General features: G+C 32.8%; 2 protein-coding genes across 2 annotated transcripts; both read left to right on the plus strand.

Moving 5' to 3' along the window:
- The first annotated feature begins 1,711 nt into the window (after positions 1-1,711).
- LOC100305444 (disease resistance protein) lies at positions 1,712-9,774 on the plus strand. The gene is made up of 4 exons (NM_001248553.2): positions 1,712-1,797; positions 4,909-7,990; positions 8,238-8,338; positions 9,761-9,774. Exons 2-4 carry the CDS (start codon positions 5,355-5,357, stop codon positions 9,772-9,774), a joined length of 2,751 nt encoding a protein of 916 aa, NP_001235482.2. The 5' UTR covers positions 1,712-1,797; positions 4,909-5,354.
- An 11,912-nt stretch (positions 9,775-21,686) lies between these two features.
- LOC100800574 (receptor-like protein 35) lies at positions 21,687-23,837 on the plus strand. Its single transcript, XM_026126898.1, has one exon. The coding sequence runs from the start codon at positions 21,687-21,689 to the stop codon at positions 23,835-23,837; it is 2,151 nt and encodes a 716-aa protein (XP_025982683.1).
- The last annotated feature ends 1,478 nt before the right edge of the window (positions 23,838-25,315 follow it).

Genomic DNA, 25,315 nt, shown 5'->3' on the forward strand with positions numbered 1-25,315 from the left:
CCTCCATGTCACCACGTGCAATTGGTGAGGAAACTTCCTATGTCTTCTTCAGCCTGCATTTGTTTGTTGCATTGATTGCTATTTGGTTTGATTTCATGTTTTATAGAAGTTGAGACAATAACATCATTGCTTGAATAATGATGGGGTCTGGAAATATTACAGCCTGTAATCTCATATAGATTATCGTGTTTTCATTCAATAATCGATCAATAGAAAATATAGCCTATTCAAATTTTCTTATTCAAGGAAATATTATCTGAAGTAACAAGATACTATCTACTATTATCTAATGAAGTATTTAAAAAGAAACTGGGTCAGTTGATAAAAAAAAAAAATTGAAGTAAAAAATGGTGAGAGAGTACTAAAGTAAGTAGTGGCATTGAAAATCAAATCAAACTGTTTGTAATCTCTCAAATTGATTAAAAAAATCAAAAAGCATTTAAACTCCAAAAAAAAACCAAAAATTTAAAAAAATTGCACAATTTTATTTGTTTGATTTGATTTTTAAATTTTGTTTTAAAAAATCGAATCAAATCAAATAAATTATATATTATGACTATATTAATTTTTAGTGTAATATAAGTATTAAATAATTTATTATCTTTTCTCTGTTTTATAATCCATATTCTACTTTTATATGTTAAAAAATAATATACTAATATTATTGAAAAATAATATTAAATATCAATCCACAAATTACTAATATGTTAAAAAATATTTAATAATAACATTTTTAATTAATATTAAATAGAAGTAAAAATAGTAAATTTTACTAAAATATGTTACATGAAATTTAATAAAAATAAATTCATTTTTAAAATAATATAGCATATATAAAAATTATGTAAGTTTAGTTGATGAAATTAAATTAGGATAATGGATTAAAAAAATAAAAAAATTATAAAATCGAATCACATCAAATAGTAAAATATTAATTAATTTAATTTGAATTTGATATTATATTTAAATTAGACTGTCTATTTATTTTATATTTGATTTGAATAATTTTTTATCTAAAATTTAAACCGAAACGAACACCCACATATGTGAGGGCGAAATGGTGAATTGGTTATTGGAATTAATAATAAAAAATTATAGATAAACCTCAATGGAAACAAATCAGACACAAATATTACAATCGCACAAATAAAATAAAATAATTCAAACCCGCAAATAAAATCTTTGAGTTAGGTCATTTATTATTTGGTAATCAATGTTCTTTCAAATAAAATTATTCACATCCACAAAGGATCGTGATAACACAACAAAAATTACACCATAAAAAAAGTAATGACAAACACAAAAATTTAATGTGATTCGATACTTCTTGCATACATTCACAGAATCGTTTTAGAAAGTATTTCACTATTACACAAATGGTTACAAGATTGTAACACACCCCTAATAATGTATCACCCTACAAACCCGAGTACCCCATTTAATGGTTACAATTTTCAATATGCATGCACCTTATTTTTTAGCTTGAAACTCTACAATTCTCCCCTAAAGTCAAAAGAGAAATATCTCTCAATCAATTTAAAAATGAACAACCCCCCCCCCCTCCAATGGAAGTATCTCCCAACACTTCTACAACATTAGAAAACTTCACTTTCTTCTTCACTTTGCTTTCATGGTTCTTCTTCAAGGCTTATCCATCCAAATAGCAAATGTTACTTTTTTGTCCTCACAACACCAAGTGTCTCCCATTGTAGACCTTGCATCCCTACTTTGAACCAACATACTTGTGCCCTTGTGATGTCATCTCCCCCATAGAAATCATATTGACAACAGTAGAAGGTACAAACCTCACATTTGAGAAAGTTTGAATAACACCATCATGGAGCTTCATCCTCACGCTCCCCATGCCTTCGACCTTCATTTTTTCACCATTCCCTAACTTAGAATGGCTGAATTCTCCACCAGTTTTCAAAGTGTCAAACATCTCTCGATCTCTACAAATGTGCTTTGAGGCAGCAAAATCCATCACCCATTTTGTTTTAGCAACCTCATCGTTTGTTGCCAAAAACACATCATCTCCATCTTCAACACTTTTCACTACATTAGCTTGGGAGTTGACACCATCTTTGTTCATATCTCTTAATTTCTTCAAGTCCTCTTTCATTTGTTTGCACCTCACTTGCACACGATCATTCTCACCACAATAGTAACATTGTATGTTACTCATATCTCGTTGCGGATGTGATTGCGATTTTGATGTTCCTCTTGGACCATCATATCTCCTTGAATGATTCCTCCATCTCTCAGACTCCACCATAGCTATTGCATGGTGTTCATCATCAACATTTCCAGTTCTCATTATTCTCTGATTTTCTCTAAGAGTTGCAGTCACCTCATCCAAATTCAAAGTTGATATTCCTACAAACAACGTTTGAACCAAGGCTTTGAAGGACCTTGGTAGTGAGGCCAACAACAACAACACCTGCTCCTCATAAGAGAGTTTATCATCTACATTCAACAATTGACTTACTAGCTGATTGAACTTGTTGATGTAGTCATGGAGATCTCCTCCCATCTCCATTTTGAGTTGATACAATTCCATCTTCAAACAAAGGCGATTAGTTAGCGACTTTAACGCATAGATATTCTTGAGCTTCTCCTACAAGGACTACGATATTGTCTCCTTCAACACATTGTGTTTTATCTTGGGAGCAAAGACTAACTGAATCATGCTCACAACTCTCATTTGGTTCTTAGTACACTCAGTTTCATTTATAGAAGCCGACCTTTCATCTTGTAATACTTGATCAAGACCTTCAGCACCAAAAGGTCTTGAATAATACTCCACCAAATCATAAAATTTATTTTTCCATCAAACAACAATATCTCAAACCTTTGTGTGTTCCCGACCATAGCTTTGATACGACTTTTGGGTAATCAATACTCTCACAAATAAAACTATTCTCACTCACAAAGGATCATGGGAACACAATAAAGATTACATCGTAAAAAAATAATAACAAACACATGAATTTAACGTAGTTCGACACCTCTTGCCTACGTCCACAAAATAGTCTAAAAAAGTATTTCATTATCACAAAAATGATTACAAGATTGTAACCCACCCCAAATAGTGTATCGCTCTACAAACCTAAGTACCACACTCAATGATTACAAGAAATGATACACTTTTACACAAAGATATTTTTATCTCAACAAAGTGACTTTGTTTCACAATCTCTCTGCTCACACACTCTCTCTACATGTATGTTGTTTCTTCACTAATTCTATTTATAGTGAAAATTGCCACCAACTACAATAAATAAGTTATCTTGGAAATTGAAATAAAAATAACTTCTAGTGCATCCATTCAAATAAGCTTCATTTAGTAAAATGAAATATTTTACTTTGCATTTAAGTCACCTAAACCTTAGTGATAAAAATTCAATTACCAATATGCATGCACTTTATCTTTTGGCTTGAAACTCTACATTTATATATTTGGGTCAAAACCTAACCGATCCGAACCGATAAAAAACGTTCATGTATGGGTTGAGTCACAAGTTTAGATTTATAAATCCAATCAAAATCGAATCGAACTAATTGAAACCAATCAAAATTTTTAGAGTTATTTGGTTTCGCTTTAAATATTTGTAATATTGGTACTCCAAGTGTTGGAATTGCAAGTGTTTAGACCACTAGTGTTGAAACTTCTTAAAGTATTACTTTCCTGTATATTGTTATTTGTTTCACCTTTTTTCATATTTATTTTTTCTGTCATGTTTATAATATTGATAAATCATATTTTGTTCATTTGTTTCAACAAATCTGGTTGTAACAAATCTAGTTGTAGCAAATATGATTGCAGCAAAGCTTATTGCAAGAAATTAATTTGCAGGAAATTGTTGTGATTCATATTATTATAATAAATCTCGTTGAAGAATATTTTATTTTAATTTGTATTATTCTATTTTAGAATATTATGTTGATGGTATTAAATGAATCAATTTTATTACTTTCAAACATTGATAATATTGTGTTAATTGTATTGGATATTTGAATAAATCATGATATAAAATAATAATTCTAAGAAAAATAAATAAATTTAAATGGATAACCTGTTGACTCAACTCATTCATGAACGGGTTGAGTTTCAATTTTTTTTTATAAAAATCAAACCGAACGAAATCAATCAAATTTGATTAAATTGAATTCTGAATTTAATCAAAATTCAGTTGAACCGGTCCACAAACACCCCAAGCTGGTGCTTAAAAATTGTGCAAACAAATGTTTGATTTTTCCTTCACTTTTATATATTAATTAAAAGTGAAACTATAATAAAGAAAAGTATACTCTCCGACTTTTAGCTGAAATACAATTAATGCTTTAATTTAAAGTGGATGGGGGTTAGAAATAGGAAAATAATAAAATTGAGAAGAATACAGAAGTGACCTTGGAAAACGAATGCAATAATAGCAACATTGTTTTTCATTCTAATCCTTGGAATATTTTGGTATGGATAATTAATTACAAATGGCACACGACAAGGACGTGGTTTACTTTGACTTAGCTTCACCATCTTACACTCCTTCTGAGGCTAAGTCTTTCCCATTCACCTTTTCCTTGCATATATTCCTACCGAGTAATTCTAACATGCATCCATGCACCGTGCATCTCTTACCGTCAAATCTGAATAAAACACTTTTGATGCATTTTAGAATCACTTTTGATGACATTTCCTAGCCAAATTGCATTGTAACATAAACACTGGAAAACAAAGGGTCTATAACACATCATTAGCCTGTTCCCTTTTCCAGCCTTTGTTGTTTTGGTTCGTTGTGTGTCTCTCTCAGTAGACTCCAATGAGAATTCCCCATGTTTCATTGCTTTCCTTCATATTCTGCTACTGCTTCTGGATACACCACAGTGTTTACTACACCGGGGTTTCAGCCCAAATTGTTGAGGATCAACAACAATCATTGCTCAAACTAAAGAATAGCCTCAAATTCAAGACTAATAAGTCTACAAAACTTGTGTCTTGGAATCCAACCGTAGATTTCTGTGAGTGGAGGGGTGTTGCCTGTGACGAGGAGAGGCAAGTTACAGGCCTTGACTTGAGTGGAGAATCTATCTATGGTGAATTTGACAATTCAAGTACTCTTTTCACTTTGCAAAATCTCCAGATACTGAATTTGTCTGATAATAACTTCAGTTCTGAGATACCATCCGGTTTCAACAAGTTGAAGAACTTAACATATCTGAATTTGTCTCATGCTGGCTTTGTGGGGCAGATTCCAACAGAGATTTCTTACCTGGCAAGGTTGGTAACTCTTGATATCTCTTCTGTTTCCTATTTATATGGGCAACCACTGAAACTTGAAAACATAGATCTACAAATGCTTGTCCAAAACCTCACCATGCTTAGACAATTGTATATGGATGGTGTAATTGTAACAACTCAGGGAAATAAATGGAGCAATGCTTTGTTTAAACTTGTTAACCTGCAGGAGCTGAGCATGTCAAACTGCAATCTCTCTGGACCCCTTGATCCTTCCTTGACAAGACTTCAGAATCTATCAGTCATTCGTCTTGATCAGAACAATTTCTCATCCCCAGTGCCAGAAACCTTTGCTAATTTTACAAATTTAACCACCCTTCACCTTAGTTCTTGTGAATTGACTGGAACATTTCCAGAGAAAATCTTTCAGGTAGCAACATTGTCTGTTGTAGACTTATCATTCAATTATAATCTGTATGGATCTTTGCTTGAATTCCCACTGAATAGTCCTCTTCAGACATTGATTGTGAGTGGCACAAGTTTCTCGGGAGGAATACCACCTTCTATAAATAATCTTGGGCAGTTATCCATCTTAGATCTTTCTAATTGCCATTTTAACGGAACACTACCCAGTTCAATGTCAAGACTCAGGGAACTCACTTATCTGGATTTGTCATTGAATGACTTCACTGGTCAAATTCCATCCCTGAATATGTCCAAGAATCTCACGCATTTACACTTCTGGAAGAATGGTTTCACAGGTTCAATCACATCTTATCATTTTGGCGGCCTAAGAAATCTGCTCCAAATTGATTTGCAGGACAACTTCCTGGATGGAAGCCTTCCTTCCTCTCTTTTTTCTCTCCCACTGCTACGAAGTATTCGACTTTCCAACAACAATTTCCAGGATCAACTGAATAAATTTTCAAATATCTCTTCCTCCAAGTTAGAGATCCTTGATTTAAGTGGAAATGATTTAAACGGGTCCATTCCTACAGATATTTTTCAACTCAGATCACTTTGTGTCCTTGAACTATCTTCAAACAAGTTAAATGGCAGATTGAAGCTAGATGTGATTCATAGACTTGTAAATCTAAGTACACTGGGACTTTCACACAACCATTTGTCAATAGACACAAATTTTGCAGATGTTGGCCTAATATCTTCCATCCCCAATATGAAAATTGTAGAGCTGGCCTCCTGCAACCTGACAGAGTTCCCTAGTTTCTTGAGAAACCAATCAAAAATAACAACTTTAGACCTCTCAAGCAACAATATTCAAGGATCTATACCAACATGGATTTGGCAACTTAACTCTCTCGTTCAATTAAATCTCTCTCACAATTTACTCAGCAATTTAGAAGGACCTGTGCAGAACCCTAGTTCGAATTTGAGGCTCCTTGACCTTCATGATAATCACCTCCAAGGGAAGCTTCAAATATTTCCGGTGCATGCCTCTTATTTGGACTATTCAAGCAATAACTTCAGTTTCACTATTCCATCAGATATTGGTAATTTTCTGTCTTCAACAATTTTCCTGTCTCTTTCCAAAAACAATTTATCTGGGAATATTCCACAATCCTTGTGCAGTAGTTCAAGTATGCTAGTTCTGGATTTTTCCTATAATCACTTGAATGGGAAAATTCCAGAGTGCTTAACACAGAGTGAGAGACTTGTGGTATTAGATCTGCAACATAACAAGTTCTATGGCAGCATTCCAGACAAATTTCCAGTATCTTGTGTTCTAAGGACTCTGGATCTTAATAGTAATCTATTGTGGGGCTCAATTCCCAAATCTCTTGCAAATTGCACATCATTAGAGGTGTTGGATCTTGGTAACAATCAGGTAGATGATGGATTTCCATGTTTCTTAAAGACAATATCCACACTCCGTGTCATGGTTTTGAGGGGAAACAAATTCCATGGTCACGTTGGATGTCCTTATTCTAATAGTACTTGGTATATGCTTCAAATTGTGGACTTGTCAGTCAACAATTTCAGTGGTGTACTTCCAAAAAACTGCTTCAAAACTTGGAAGGCAATGATGCTTGATGAAGATGATGATGGATCAAAGTTCAATCACATTGCATCTCAAGTCCTTAAGTTTGGTGGTATATATTATCAGGGTTCTGTGACACTTACAAGCAAAGGTTTACAGATGGAGTTTGTTAACATCCTAACTGGCTTCACATCTGTTGACTTCTCATCCAACAATTTTGAAGGAACAATACCAGAAGAGCTTATGAATTTTACAAGACTTAATTTGCTCGACTTGTCAGATAATGCTTTAGCAGGCCAAATCCCTTCATCTATAGGGAATTTAAAACAGCTTGAAGCATTGGACCTGTCAAGCAACCATTTTGATGGAGAAATTCCCACACAGCTTGCAAATTTAAATTTCCTCTCGTACCTAGACCTTTCCTCTAATCGTCTGGTGGGAAAAATCCCCGTAGGTATCCAGCTTCAAACATTTGATGCATCTTCCTTTGTTGGTAATGCAGAATTGTGTGGAGCACCTTTGCCTAAAAACTGCAGTAATGAAACATATGGGCTGCCATGCACATTTGGTTGGAATATCATTATGGTTGAATTGGGATTTGTTTTTGGCCTTGCACTTGTTATTGATCCCCTTCTGTTTTGGAAGCAATGGAGGCAATGGTACTGGAAACGCGTGGACCTCATTCTGTGTCGTATCTTCCCACAGCTGAATCTTGAATATGAAAGCAGTGGAGGACATTGCTATCAAGTTTTAAGGTGGAGGCATTAGTCATGAGGGAGTACTAAAATGCTAATAGCAAATCAGCCAGACAAGCACCGGTGAGGATGCCTTCTTCAACCTGCATTTCTCTGTTGCATTGATTGCTCTTAGGGTTGATTTTATTTTTACTTAAGTTGAGAAAATAGAAAGCAGTGGATGAATAATGATCGGGTCTGGAAGTAAATACATATGTATGATTTCTCCCAAGTCCTAATAAATATAAGAGTGTGTAGGATTATGCAGATTATTCATGATCCTGCTTTCATTTAATAATCCATATAAATCAAATGATGATGAGAAAATATCACAGATAATTATTATGTCTCTTAAGCATATTGTTACCGGTACGTACGTAATGCATAAAAAAAAACATTTGGTAGGAGATGTCAGTCAACTCAATCTCTTAATAGATATTTGCACCTCACTAGATTAGTCTCTTACTTTCAATCACTACCCTTAAAAAAATTTCTTATTCAGGGAAATATTATTTGAAGTTATGAAACATGAAGAATTTAAGTACATAAAAAGAAGAATCAAATGAAGAATTAGATGGATAAAATGGTGAGGGAATAATGAAGAGAGGGTGAATTGGTTCTTCGAATTTATAATAAAACTTTACAAAGATAAAACTCGATGAAAATGATTCTGCTATGTGGAATTGTGGCGTGATTCTGGAGGCTTGAATTGGACCAGAGATTTGCATTGTGACTAAGCTTTTCTGCTCACACAACTGAAGATGACATTGCATCTGAATCTGACACTACTGAAGGTGGTAAAGAGATTTTGGCAATTTCACTAGTTGAGGGCATGTTTGCTTAAGTTTTTTTAAGGTTTAAATATATTTTGGATGCTTGTAATTTAATGTTTTTTTTAATCCTTGTAATTAATTATGTTTATTTTGTTTTTTTCTTAAAATATTTTAGATAATACTTTGAACAGTAAAAAAAAGATTATCTAAAAAGGTGACAAAGTCAGGAACCCACTCAGGTAGTGATCAAACACTGAGGTGGAACTTGACCATGAAGAAACCATGTCCTATATCCATTACATATGATCATGCTAGTTTCCACACCCATTTCAGCTTCTCCTTCATAGATAGGTAGCCCACTGATTTCAATCACTGAGTCAATCCACAGTGCCCTCAGACTCTGCACAACACTCTCATCAATATAGCAACGTGGCATCAAACGGTTTCCCTCCTCGAACTAAATTTTGAACAAATTCTAACCGATGAGATCAGACTTATCCATCCTTGGCACTGGCGCTTTGTTATTCATGAATAAATCCTGAAAAGGCTTTGGTTTAGGGTCCTTTGTTAGCATGATTCAATAATCAACTATTGAAGGTTGAAATTAAGGGTATTACTTGCTATGGGCTAATTCAATAAATATGAAATCTATTTATCTATCTATTTATAATATATAAATTCTGAAACATGAATTGTAGCGTTGCCATGTAAGCAATATTCAACAACACAGTTTTGCCACATCAGTTTTCAAGCTTAGTTGCCATTCTATTTTTTAAACAAAAACAATCTCACCTCATTAGCATTTTAGGTTTGCTATGATTCTACTCTTTACCAGAATTTCTTGTATACTTTCTCCTTTAACTGTCATAATAACTCTATTTTAATTTTCATCAATCTTAATAACTATCATTTTTCATAATTTCCAATTCTAATTAATCCTTATATCCACGTTCTAATAGAAGCATGGACGACCCTCTATTTCTTCTCCTTTTTTCATTTCCTTTTCCTTCGTACTCAGGAAAAAGTTCATGATCAGGACAAGTTAACTCTTCCATAGGATAAACTCTTCAACCATTTTCTTCTCCCTCCTTGAAGAAGTCTTAACTCAAACAATTGGTAATTAACCATTTTTTGTTTTGTTGAAAATCAAATCAAGCAGTCTCTCTCGTGAAGTCCTTCATAAGCATTATTATCACCAAGGTACCACTGGATGTCATTGTAAGTTTCTTCATTTGACACTTTCATGTTCTTCCACTCTACAAATTTGACTTCACTAATTCTGGCTGCGTAATTTATAAGGAGCAGGGAGAGTTTGAAAAGTAGTTCACCATTTCCATGTTTTGTGAGGTATATAAAGTTGCAACTAGGAAAACAGAATTGGAGGACCCGTGGCTTATGTGCATAACATTATATTATGTAAAAAGATCGATTATTAGTTATACTTTTCATATTCAGATATAGTATTAAGTTAATAATATAGATATAGGAAAAGGTTGTATATATACATTTATATTATATTGTGTTTTGTTAAAATAATTGATATATGTTTGCCTATTAAGTATTGAAAGTAGAAACATTGCCCGACCTCATTTTTGGGGATAATTTCCTTGGTAGATACTCCTTCTTCTTTTGAAATAATTTTATTCTCTCTAAAAAAGTTTTAAATTTTATGAGATTTGGACTTGAATATCTGCTTGTGTTTTTTGATACAATGAAATATAAAATAGAAAGAAGCATGACATTATCTTTTATATGAGGGGGCATTGCACAAGGTCATGAGGAAGCGAACATCATAAAAATTACAAAGTTAAAAGTGAAGGATATTTTCAACTTTTTTATGCCATTTCTATTAACATGTGCTGCACCAAATTTACAGATGCATTTTACTTATTGTGTCTTAACATTTACATTCAAATTAATTTTAATGTCAAACATTTTTTTATATAGAATGTCAAACATTATTATAAGACTCATTTTTTTAAATCTAAATATGAGCCGTATTGTTTCAACTTTTTAATTAATTAAATAATCACTTTTGTAAAAAGCAAATTAGTTATAATTTAGAAGGAAAAAAAAGCCATGGTTCTATGAGATATTATTGTTGTTACATTAATTTTGTAAAATTAGTTTAAATGCAGGAAATTATGTGTAGTAATTTGGTAAGCATTATTTGACCATCGAATACTATATATGTGGTCGATCATCACATTAAGCAGATACTAACTCATAATATATGAAATTTCAAGTAGAGTCCATAGTACTTCCATATAAATATTTAAAAACTTTCAATACTTCTTTCAGGTGATGCAAGTAAATTTTATAACAATTGCAAGCTCTTTAGCTTGTAACTTTGTAATTCATTGAAACCATAATTGTTTTCCTCCAATATAAAGTCTATTGCTAAATCTTTTGTAACTCGATAAAAGAGCTAGACCTTAATTATTAAAAATATGCAATAATATTTAAATTTTATTTTAAACTATTTTAGCGTACAATCTTAAAATGAAAAGCAACATATTTTTATTTTAAATACTAAGATTATACTTGTTCACTTTAGTTGGGAAAGTGACAAAATGATAGAAGTATGTAAGTGACACATAATTTTGTTTCATTTATGCTGTGTTTCAGCTTTACAATCTTGATATGTTCTACAACAAAGCAAACATTTTTTTTTAAAAAAAAAAACATATTAGTTTGCATATATGCATATTTTCATTATTTTGACAAATTATTTACATCATTCATGCAAAAACCTATTCCAATATCCATTTATCTTTTCTCATGAAATCATGTTCCTTTTTGTTGTTTTTTAACCAATATTTCTTTTTGTAGTATTAATTATAAATATTTTTCTTTAGACATTTTAATTAGGAAATCTTGGTTCATTTCAATTTATTTATTCTCTTAATAGTGTACTTAATTATTTTTTCAGTAGGAGCTTGCATTAATGAAGAATGACACACTAAAAAATGAGGTTCTAAATTATATATATGTTAAAATAAATAATGTTGTACAACATTACTTGAGAGTATAATTTACTCATACATTGCAAACTTATTGTTGGTTCATATACTCAAACTTCTAATAAGAAAGAGCGATTAAATGTATGTTAATTACTGTAAATATTATTTCAATGTAAAGACCAAATGAACTACAACAATAAGCTTACATTACATTGTTCAAAGAAATAGCATTAAAAGATAATACATCAACTAACATAAATCATCCTTAATTTTAATAATTCACTTATTTACCCGATCGTGCGGGTTTATATCTAGTTTCAACTCAAATCCATCTAGTACTAGTATGTGTTTGGTAATCCGTCTATTACGCCCGTTTCTGCTAATTATTTTCACGTCAATATTGAGAAAAACGTCCAAGCTACATATTACTAGTCAATTACGCGCATTTGATTTTGTGGGACGTACATCCAAACAAGCCATAATTGGTTCGACATTGTTTTTTCAGGTTCAACTTAATGAGACTTCGTCACTTTTAGTTTGAATTAATTATGAATTCATTTAATTGGTTTCAAACCCAACTACTTGAGACTCGATTCATAAATGTATAATTACTATGCAGCTATAAACATTTTATTCATTATTTTCACTTATCACAGGGAAAAAATCAACCACCCATTTATATACGTGTGATGAACAATGCAATTACCAACAAGTTTTAACATAATTGGTAGATAGCTAAACTATGTTGTCAGGAATTTCTCAAAAGGAATTAGTTTCTCACTATCCGTTATAGGATCCCTAGTATAAACCAAAGAACAGTGCAATTTTTATCATATATATTTCTTTGCCCAAAAAAAAATCAACATATTTATTGACTTTTCAATAGATTCGACGGAATTTTATTAAAGTTAGAAAAAAAAATTTAACCATATAATTCTAAAATTATTTCATGCTATTTCTATATATAAACTTTACCATTTTTGGTAGCTCCATTTTACAAGCTAAGCTACCAAAAAAAAAATTATTAAGATGAGAAGTGACTTGGAAAATGCAGGCAACAATTACAAAAAAAATAATAGAAAACACATGGTTTACTTTGACTTAAGTGACTTGGACCATTTTTCTGTGGCTAAGCGGTCTCTCCCACTTAACTTTTTCTCTGCATATATTTGTACTTGTTATTCTAACATGCATTCATGCACCATGCATCTCTCACCATTGGATCAGAATTAAACACATATATTATTTATTTTGTTCGGAACCAATGGTCACAAATATAAGTGGCATTATGCAGCTAACTTAAAAATTGCATTGTAGAATCACTTTTGATGACATTTACTTGCCAAATTGCATTAGAACCTAATCACTGGAAAACAAATTAAAGGGTCCATAAGCCATCATTAGCCTTTCTTTCGGTTCATTATGTGTCTCTCACAGTACACTACAATGAGAATTCCCCATGTTCCTTTGCTTTCCACACAGCTTCAAAGTCTAACTTTCCTCTCATACCTGAACCTTTACTATAACCGTCTGGTGGAAAAATCCATGTAGGTAACCCGTTTCAAGGTTTCGATGCATCTTCCTATGCTGGTAATTAATGCAGGATTGTGTGGAACACCTTTGAATAAAACCCTTGTAGTGAAAGGACACGTGTGGCCTCCATGTCACCACGTGCAATTGGTGAGGAAACTTCCTATGTCTTCTTCAGCCTGCATTTGTTTGTTGCATTGATTGCTATTTGGTTTGATTTCATGTTTTATAGAAGTTGAGACAATAACATCATTGCTTGAATAATGATGGGGTCTGGAAATATTACAGCCTGTAATCTCATATAGATTATCGTGTTTTCATTCAATAATCGATCAATAGAAAATATAGCCTATTCAAATTTTCTTATTCAAGGAAATATTATCTGAAGTAACAAGATACTATCTACTATTATCTAATGAAGTATTTAAAAAGAAACTGGGTCAGTTGATAAAAAAAAAAAAATGAAGTAAAAAATGGTGAGAGAGTACTAAAGTAAGTAGTGGCATTGAAAATCAAATCAAACTGTTTGTAATCTCTCAAATTGATTAAAAAAATCAAAAACCATTTAAACTCCAAAAAAAAAAAAAACAAAACCAAAAATTTAAAAAAATTGCATAATTTTATTTGTTTGATTTGATTTTTAAATTTTATTATAAAAAATCGAATCAAATTGAATAAATTATATATTATAACTATATTAATATTTAGTGTAATATAAGTGTTAAATAATATATTATCTTTTCTCTGTTTTATAATTCATATTTTACTTTTATATGTTAAAAAATAATATACTAATATTATTGAAAAATAATATTAAATATCAATCCACAAATTACTAATATGTTAAAAAATATTTAATAATAACATTTTTAATTAATATTAAATAGAAGTAAAAATAATAAATTTTACTAAAATATGTTAAATGAAATTTAATAAAAATAAATTCATTTTTTAAATAATATAGCATATATAAAAATTGTGTAAGTTTAGTTGATAAAATTAAATAAGGATAATGGATTAAAAAAATAAAAAAAATTATAATATCGAATCACATCAAATAGTAAAATATTAATTAATTTAATTTGAATTTGATATTATATTTAAATTATACTGTCTATTTATTTTATATTTGATTTGAATAATTTTTTTATCTAAAATTTAAACCGAACAACACCACGAACACCCACATGTGTGAGGGTGAGATGGTGAATTGGTTATTGGATGAAAAATTATAGATAAAACTCAATGGAAACAAATTAGACACAAATATTACAATCGCACAAATAAAATAAAATTATTCAAACTCACAAATAAAATCTTTGAGTTAGGTCATTTATTGTTGGATAATCAAAGTTCTCTCAAATAAAATTATTCACACCCACAAAGGATCGTGATAACACAAATATATTACACCGTAAAAAAATAATAACAAACACAAGAATTTAATATGATTCGATACTTCTTGCATACATTCACATAATCGTTTCAAAAAGTATTTCACTATCACACAAATGGTTACAAGATTATAACACACCCCAGATAGTGTATAACTCTACAAACCCGAGTACCTCACTCAATGGTTACAAGAAATGTTAACACTCTCACACAAAAACACTTTTCTCTCAACAAAGTGATTTTATTTCACAATCTCTCTTCTGACACACTCTCTTTACATGTGTGTTGTTTCTCCACTAATTCTCTCATCTACTTATAGTGAAGATTGCTACCAACTATAATAAATAAGTTCTCTTGGAAATTGAAACAAAAAAAACTTCCAATGCATCAATTCAAATAAGCTTCATCTAGTAAAATGCAATCTTCCACTTTGCATTTAAGTCACTTAAACCTTATTGATAAAAATTCAATTTCCAATATGCATGTATCTTATTTTTTGGCTTGAAACTCTATAATTCTCCCCTAAAGTCAAAAGAGAAATATCTCAATCAATTTAAAAGGGAACAACCCCCCCCCCCCCCTTCAATGGAAGTATCTCCCAACACTTCTACAACATTAGAAAACTTTACTTTCTTCTTCACTTTGCTTTCGTGGTTCCTCTTCAAGGCTTGTCCATCCAAATAGCAAATGTTACCTTTATTTTTTTGTCCTCACAACACCAAGTGTCTCCCATTGTAGACCTTGCATGCCCACTTTGAACCAACATACTTGTGCCCTTGTGATGTCATCTCCCCCATAGAAATCATATTGACAACAATAGAAGGTATAAACCTCACATTTGAGAAAGTTTGAATAACACCATTATGGAGCTTCATCCTCACGCTCGTCATGCCTTCGACCTTCATTTTTTTACCATTCCCTAACTTGGAATGGCTGAATTCTCCACTAGTTTTCAAAGTGTCAAACATCTCTCGCTCTCTAAAAATGTGCTTTGAGGCAGCAAAATCCATCACCCATTTTGTTTTAGCAACCTCATCGTTTGTTGCCAAAAACACATCATCTTCATCTTCAACACTTTTCACTACATTAGCTTGGGAGTTGACACCATCTTTGTTCATATCTCTTAATTTCTTCAAGTCCTCCTTCATTTGTTTGCACCTCACTTGCACACGACCATTCTCACCACAATAGTAACATTGTATGTTACTCATATCTCGTTGCGGATGCGATTGCGATTTTGATGTTCCTCTTGGACCATCATATCTCCTTGAATGATTTCTCCATCTCTCAGACTCCACCATAGCTATTGCATGGTGTTCATCATCAATATTTCCAGTTCTCATCATTCTCTCATTTTCTCTAAGAGTTGCAGTCACCTCATCCAAATTCAAAGTTGATATTCCCACAAACAACATTTGAACCAAAGCTTTGAAGGACCTTGGTAGTGAGGCCAACAGCAACAACGCCTGCTCCTCATAAGAGAGTTTATCATCTACATTCAACAATTGACTTACTAGCTGATTGAACTTGTTGATGTAGTCATGGAGATCTCCTCCCATCTCCATTTTGAGTTGATACAATTCCATCTTCAAACAATGGCGATTAGTTAGCGACTTTAATGCATAGATATTCTTGAGCTTCTCCTACAAGGACTACGATGTTGTCTCCTTCAACACATTGTGTTTTATCTTGGGAGCAAAGACTAACTGAATCATGCTCACAACCCTCATTTGGTTCTTAGTACACTCAATTTCATTTATAGAAGCCGACCTTTCATCTTGTAACGCCTGATCAAGACCTTCTGCACCAAAAGGTCTTGAATAATACTCTACCAAATCATAAAATTTATTTTTCCATCAAACAACAATATCTCAAACCTTTGTGTGTTTCCGACCATAGCTCTGATACCATTTTTGGGTAATCAATGCTCCCACAAATAAAATTATTCACACTCACAAAGAATCATGGGAACACAATAAAGATTACTTCGTAAAAAAATAATAGCAAACACATGAATTTAACGTAGTTCGACACCTCTTACCTATGTCCACAGAATCGTCTAAAAAAGTATTTCATTATCACAAAAATGATTACAAGATTGTAACCCACCCCAAATAGTGTATCACTCTACAAACCTAAGTACCACACTCAATGGTTACAAGAAATGATACACTTTTACACAAAGATACTTTTATCTCAACAAAGTGACTTTGTTTCACAATCTCTCTACTCACACACTCTCTCTACATGTATGTTGTTTCTCCACTAATTCTATTCTCTATTTATAGTGAAAATTGCCACCAACTACAATAAATAAGTTCTCTTGGAAATTGAAACAAAAATAACTTCTAATGCATCCATTCAAATAAGCTTCATTTAGTAAAATGCAATGTTTTACTTTGCATTTAAGTTACCTAAACCTTAGTGATAAAAATTCAATTTCCAATATGCATGCTCTTTATCTTTTGACTTGAAACTCTACATTTATGTATTTGGGTCAAAACCTAACCGAACCGAACCGATAAAAAATGTTCACGTATGGGTTGAGTCACAAGTTTAGATTTATAAATTCGATCAAGATCGAATCGAACTAATTGAAACCAATTAAAATTTTTAGAGTTATTTGGTTTCGCTTTAAATACTGGTAATATTGGGACTCCAAGTGTTGGAATTGCAAGTGTTTAGACCACTAGTGTTGGAACTTCTTAAAGTATTACTTTCCTGTATATTGTTATTTGTTTCACCTTTTTTCATATTTATTTTTTCTGTCATGTTTATAATATTGATAAATCATATTTTGTTCATTTGTTTCAGCAAATCTGCTTGTAACAAATCTAGTTGTAGTAAATATGATTGCAGCAAAGCTTATTGCAAGAAATTAATTTGCAGGAAATAGTTGTGATTCATATTATTATAATAAATCTCGTTGAAGAATATTTTATTTTAATTTGTATTATTCTTGTAGAAGCAAGCTTCATGGTGTTGAATCAAGATTGATTCAAGGAGTTTTGATGATAACAAAGATGATGACAAAAAGCCCAAGAGAATGAGTTCAAGATTGAATCAAGAACACTTCAAGAATCAAGAGGAAATTTGATTTCAAGATTCAAGAATCAAGTTTCAAGAATCAAGAATCAAGAATAATCAAGTTGAAGATTCAAGAATCAAGAAAAGACTCAATCAAGATAAGTACTAAAAAGTTTTTCAAAACATTGAGTAGCACATGAATTTTTCACAAAACCTTTTACCAAAGAATTTTTACTCTCTGGTAATCGATTACCAGTTCATTGTAATCGATTACCAGTAGCAAAGATTGTTTTCAAAAAGCTTTCAACTGAATTTACAACGTTCCAATTGATTTCAAAATGGTGTAATCGATTACAATGATTTGGTAATCGATTACCAGTGTGTTTGAACGTTGAAATTCAAATTCAAATGTGAAGAGTCACATCCTTTCACAAAAATGCTTTGTGTAATCGATTACAATGATTTGGTAATCGATTACCAGTGATAAGTTTTGAACAGAAATCAAAAGATGTAACTCTTTCTCAAAAGTCATTACTTTTCCAATGGTTTCTTTGACCAGACATGAAGAGTCTATAAAAGCAAGACCTTGATTTGCATTTTATCCATTCATTCATTCAATTCATTCAGAACAATCATTACAATCCTTTACAACCCTTGAATCTCTTTGAACTTCTTCTTCTTCTTCTTCCTTTGCAAACGCTTTCTTAAGTTTTCTGGTTTTCCAAACCTTGAAAACAAAACTTGTGCTATTCATCTTTTTCATTCCCTTCTCCCTTTGCCAAAAAGAATTCGTCAAGGACTAACCGCCTGAATTATTTTTGTGTCTCTCTTCTCCCTTTTCCAAAAGAACAAAGGACTAACCGCCTGAATTCTTTTGTGTCTCCCTTCTCCCTTGTCAAAGAATTCAAAACGACACAGTCTGAGAATTCTTTTGATTCTTCCCTTTCCCATAAACAAAAGATTTCATAGAACTAACCGCCTGAGAATTCTTTTGTTTCTCCCTTCACAAAGTTTTAAAGGACTAACCGCCTGAGAACTTTGTCTTAACACATTGGAGGGTACATTCTTTGTGGTACAAGTAGATGGTACATCTACTTGGGTCGTTGTGACTGAGAACAAGAGAGGGTACATCTCTTGTGGATCAGTTCTAGTGGAGGGTACATCCACTAGGTTGTTCAAAGAGAACAAGGGAGGGTACATCCCTTGTGAATCTTTGCTTGTAAAAGGATTTTTACAAGGTTGAAAATAAATGTCAAGGACCGCAGGTCGCTTGGGGACTGGATGTAGGCACGGGTTGTTGCCGAACCAGTATAAAACTCTTGTGTTTGTCTTCTTCTTCCCTACACTCTTTAATTTCCGTTGTGCACTTTAATAATCGCTTTTACTGTTGGTTAAGTTTTTATTTCTATTATTTATTTTCTTAACAACATAGTAAAAGCTTAAGAAGGGTAGATTTTTAATTAGTAAAAGTTCAGTAATAATTAATTCAACCTCCCTTCTTAATTATTCCGAGACCACTTGATCCAACAATTCTATTTTAGAATATTATGTTGATGGTATTAAATGAATCAATTTTATTACTTTCAGACATTTGATAATATTGTGTTAATTGTATTGGATATTTGAATAAATCTTGATATAAAATAGTAGTTGTAAGAAAAATAAATAAATTTAAATGGATAACCTGTTGACTCAAACCATTCATAAACGGGTTGAGTTTCAATTTTTTTTATAAAAATCAAATTGAACGAAATCAATCAAATTTGATTGAATTGAGTTTTGAATTTAATCAAAATTGAGTTGAACCGGTCCACAAACACCCCAAGCTGGTGCGTAAAAATTGTGCAAACAAATGTTTGATTTTTCCTTCACTTTTATATATTAATTAAAATTGAAACTATAATAAAGAAAAGTACTCTGCGACTTTTAGCTGAAATACAATTAATGCTTTAATTTAAAGTGGATGGGGGGTTAGAAATAGGAAAATAATAAAATTGAGAAGAATATAGAATGTGCATACATATTACTCAGCTGGTATGTATATGTTTTAGTTGCCATTGAAGGTTCTCATAACACCATTTCCAAAAGAATAGAATTAGGAGTGAGTTTTCGTCCATTGGATTGATAAAAAAATGTGTGTCATCACACAATAAACCACAACTCAAACATGTCTTGTATTTGAATTAGATTGTTATTGTATTATACTGCCCAACATAATTTTTAAGAAATAGTAATTACATTTTTTAAAATAATTAATGTCTTACGAATTATAGAATTGTTTATTATTTGTTATAGACTTTTTCATTGGTGATAGAAATCCTTATTAAGTTTTTTTTTTTTTTTATCATTTGAAACAACAATAAATTTTAGTATATACAAGTGAAGAAGAGATCGAGCAATGTTTATCGTGTACATTTCTTTGCCCTAAAAAAACAATAAAAGAGCCTATTATTAATTGACTTTGGAATAAAATGGCGAGAATTATATTTTTATCGAGTCCAGCTGTTTTCAATAAATTCAATTGAATGTTATTAAAATCAGAAATATTTTTACTAAGCATGCAATTCTAAAATTAATTCATGCTACCTCTTTATATTAAGTTGCCAATATTGCCAACTCCATTTAACAAGCTATGCTGCCAAAAAAATCTTCAGACAAGAAGTGGCCTGTAAAATGAATGCAATAATGGCAGCATTGTTTTTCTTCCTTTTCTGGTAAGGATAATTAATTACAAACCGCACACCGCGAAGAAAAATATAGAAAAGGGAGAGAAATAAAGACAAAATAAAAGAATGACAACTCAGGAAGTTGTTTACCTTGACTTTGCTTCGCCATTTTACACTCTTTTTTTCTGTGGCTAAGCCGTCTCTCTCACTCAACTTTTCTTCTGCATATATTTCTATGAGTTATGAGTTATGAGTTATTCTTCAGCCACTGTTGTTTTGGTTCATTGTGTGTCTCTCTCAGTAGAATCCAATGAGAATTCCCCATGTTCCCTTCCTTTCCTTCATATTCTGCTACTGCTTCTTGATACACCACAGTGTTTACTACACCGGGGTAAAAGCCCAAATTGTTGAGGATCAACAACAATCATTGCTCAAACTGAAGAATAGCCTCAAATTCGAGACTAATAAGTCTACAAAACTTGTGTCTTGGAATCCAAGCGTAGATTTCTGTGAGTGGAGGGGTGTTGCCTGTGACGAGGATGGGCAAGTTACTGGCCTTGACCTGAGTGGAGAATCTATCTATGGTGGATTTGACAATTCAAGTACTCTTTTCAGTTTGCAAAATCTCCAGATACTGAATTTGTCTGCTAATAACTTCAGTTCTGAGATACCATCCGGTTTCAACAAGTTGAAGAACTTAACATATCTGAATTTGTCTCATGCTGGCTTTGTGGGGCAGATTCCAACAGAGATTTCTTACCTGACAAGGTTGGTAACTCTTGATATCTCTTCTGTTTCCTATTTATATGGGCAACCACTGAAACTTGAAAACATAGATCTACAAATGCTTGTCCATAACCTCACCATGCTTAGACAATTGTATATGGATGGTGTAATTGTAACAACTCAGGGATATAAATGGAGCAATGCTTTGTTTAAACTTGTTAACCTGCAGGAGCTGAGCATGTCAGACTGCAATCTCTCTGGACCCCTTGATCCTTCCTTGACAAGACTTCAGAATCTATCAGTCATTCGTCTTCATCAGAACAATTTCTCATCCCCAGTGCCAGAAACCTTTGCTAATTTTCCAAATTTAACCACCCTTGACCTTAGTTCTTGTGAATTGACTGGAACATTTCAAGAGAAAATCTTTCAGGTGGCAACATTGTCTGTTTGAGACTTATCATTCAATTATCATCTGTATGGATCTTTGCCTGAATTCCCACTGAATAGGCCTCTTCAGACATTGATTGTGAGTGGCACAAATTTCTCGGGAGCAATACCACCAGCTATAAATAATCTTGGGCAGTTATCCATCTTGGATCTTTCTGATTGCCATTTTAACGGAACACTACCCAGTTCAATGTCAAGACTCAGGGAACTCACTTATCTGGATTTGTCATTTAATGACTTCACTGGTCCAATTCCATCCCTGAATATGTCCAAGAATCTCACGCATTTAGACTTCTCGAGCAATGGTTTCACAGGTTCAATCACATCTTATCATTTTGACGGCCTAAGAAATCTGCTCCAAATTGATTTGCAGGACAACTTCCTGGATGGAAGCCTTCCTTCCTCTCTTTTTTCTCTCCCTCTGCTACGAAGTATTCGACTTTCCAACAACAATTTCCAGGATCAACTGAATAAATTTTCAAATATCTCTTCCTCCAAGTTCGAGATCCTTGATTTAAGTGGAAATGATTTAAACGGGTCCATTCCTACAGATATTTTTCAACTCAGATCACTTATTGTCCTTGAACTATCTTCAAACAAGTTAAATGGCACATTGAAGCTAGATGTGATTCATAGACTTGCAAATCTAATTACACTGGGACTTTCACACAACCATTTGTCAATAGACACAAATTTTGCAGATGTTGGCCTAATATCTTCCATCCCCAATATGTATATTGTAGAGTTGGCCTCCTGCAACCTGACAGAGTTCCCTAGTTTCTTGAGAAACCAATCAAAAATAACAACTTTAGACCTCTCAAGCAACAATATTCAAGGATCTATACCAACATGGATTTGGCAACTTAACTCTCTCGTTCAATTAAATCTTTCTCACAATTTACTCAGCAATTTAGAAGGACCTGTGCAGAACTCTAGTTCCAATTTGAGGCTCCTTGACCTTCATGATAATCACCTCCAAGGGAAGCTTCAAATATTTCCGGTGCATGCCACTTATTTGGACTATTCAAGCAATAACTTCAGTTTCACTATTCCATCAGATATTGGTAATTTTCTGTCTGACACAATTTTCCTGTCTCTTTCCAAAAACAATTTATCTGGGAATATTCCACAATCCTTGTGCAATAGTTCAAATATGCTAGTTCTGGATTTTTCCTATAATCACTTGAATGGGAAAATTCCAGAGTGCTTAACACAGAGTGAGAGACTTGTGGTATTAAATCTGCAACATAACAAGTTCCATGGCAGCATTCCAGACAAATTTCCAGTATCTTGTGTTCTAAGTTCTCTGGATCTTAATAGTAATCTATTGTGGGGCTCAATTCCCAAATCTCTTGCAAATTGCACATCATTAGAGGTGTTGGATCTTGGTAACAATCAGGTAGATGATGGATTTCCATGCTTCTTAAAGACAATATCTACACTACGTGTCATGGTTTTGAGGGGAAACAAATTCCATGGTCATATTGGATGTCCTCATGCTAACAGTACTTGGCATGTGCTTCAAATTGTTGATCTAGCTTTCAACAATTTCAGTGGTGTACTTCCAAAAAACTGCTTCAAAACTTGGAAGGCAATGATGCTTGATGAAGATGATGATGGATCACAGTTCAATTACATTGGATCTCAAGTCCTTAAGTTTGGTGGTATATATTATCAGGATTCTGTGACACTTACAAGCAAAGGTTTACGGATGGAGTTTGTTAAAATCCTAACTGTCTTAACATCTGTTGACTTCTCATCCAACAATTTTGAAGGAACTATACCAGAAGAGCTTATGAATTTTACAAGACTTCATTTGCTCAACTTGTCAGATAATGCTTTAGCAGGCCATATCCCTTCATCTATAGGGAATCTAAAACAGCTTGAATCATTGGACCTGTCAAGCAACCATTTTGATGGAGAAATTCCCACACAGCTTGCAAATTTAAATTTCCTCTCGTACCTAAACGTTTCCTCTAATTGTCTGGCGGGAAAAATCCCCGGAGGTAACCAGCTTCAAACATTTGATGCATCTTCCTTTGTTGGTAATGCAGAATTGTGTGGAGCACCTTTGATTAAAAACTGCAGTAATGAAACATATGGGCTGCCAACGTCACCACATGCAAGGCGATGCACATTTGGCTGGAATATCATGAGGGTTGAATTGGGATTTGTTTTTGGCCTTGCACTTGTTATTGGTCCCCTTCTGTTTTGGAAGCAATGGAGGCAATGGTACTGGAAACGCGTGGACCTCATTCTGTGTCGTGTCTTCCCACAGCTGAATCTTGAATATGAAAGCAGTGGAGGACATTGCTATCAAGTTTTAAGGTGGAGGCATTAGTCATGAGGGAGAACTAAAATGCTAATAGCAAATCAGCCAGACAAGCACCGGTGAGGATGCCTTCTTCAACCTGCATTTCTCTGTTGCATTGATTGCTCTTTGGGTTGATTTTATTTTTACTTAAGTTCAGAAAATAGAAAGCAGTGGATGAATAATGATCGGGTCTGGAAGTAAATACATATGTATGATTTCTCCTAAGTCCTAATAAATATAAGAGTGTGTAGGATTATGCAGATGATTCATGATCGTGCTTTCATTTAATAATCCATATAAATCAAATGATGATGAGAAAATATCACAGATAATTATTATGTCTCTTAAGCATATTGTTACCGGTACGTACGTAATGCATAAAAAAAAAACATTTGGTAGGAGATGTCAGTCAACTCAATCTCTTAATAGATATTTGCACCTCACTAGATTAGTCTCTTAATTTCAATCACTACCCTTAAAAAAATTTCTTATTCAGGGAAATGTTATTTGAAGTTATGAAACATGAAGAATTTAAGTACATAAAAAGAAGAATCAAATGAAGAATTAGATGGATAAAATGGTGAGGGAATAATGAAGAGAGGGTGAATTGGTTCTTCGAATTTATAATAAAACTTTACAAAGATAAAACTCGATGAAAATGATTCTGCTATGTGGAATTGTGGAGTGATTCTGGAGGCTTGAATTGGACTAGAGATTTGCATTGTGACTAAGCTTTTCTGCTCACACAACTGAAGATGACATTGCATCTGAATCTGACACTACTGAAGGTGGTAAAGAGATTTTGGCAATTTCACTCGAGTTGAGGGCATGTTTGCTTAAGTTTTTTTAAGGTTTAAATATATTTTCGATCCTTGTAATTTAATGTTTTTTTTAATCCTTGTAATTAATTATGTTTATTTTGTTTTTTTCTTAAAATATTTTAGATAATACTTTAAACAGTAAAAAAAGATTATCTAAAAGGTGACAAAGTCAGGAACCCACTCAGGTAGTGATCAAACATTGAGGTGGAACTGGACCATGAAGAAACCATGTCCTATATCCATTACATATGATCATGCTAGTTTCCACACCCATTTCAGCTTCTCCTTCATAGATAGGTAGCCCACTGATTTCAATGACTGAGTCAATCCTCGGTGCCCTCAGACTCTGCACAACACTCTCATCAATATAGCAACGTGGCATCAAACGGTTTCCCTCCTCGAACTAAATTTTGAACAAATTCTAACCGATGAGATCAGACTTATCCATCCTTGGCACTGGCGCTTTGTTACTCATGAATAAATCCTGAAAAGGCTTTTGTTTAGGGTCCTTTGTTAGCATGATTCAATAACCAACTATTTATGAAGGTTGAAATTAAGGGTATTACTTGCTATGGGCTAATTCAATAAATATGAAATCTATTTATCTATTTATAATATATAAATTCTGAAACATGAATTGTAGCGTCGCCATGTAAGCAAATATTCAACAACACAATTTTGCCA

This window comes from Glycine max, chromosome 18 (genome assembly GCF_000004515.6).
Source record: "Glycine max cultivar Williams 82 chromosome 18, Glycine_max_v4.0, whole genome shotgun sequence".
NCBI classification, from domain to species: domain Eukaryota; kingdom Viridiplantae; phylum Streptophyta; class Magnoliopsida; order Fabales; family Fabaceae; genus Glycine; species Glycine max.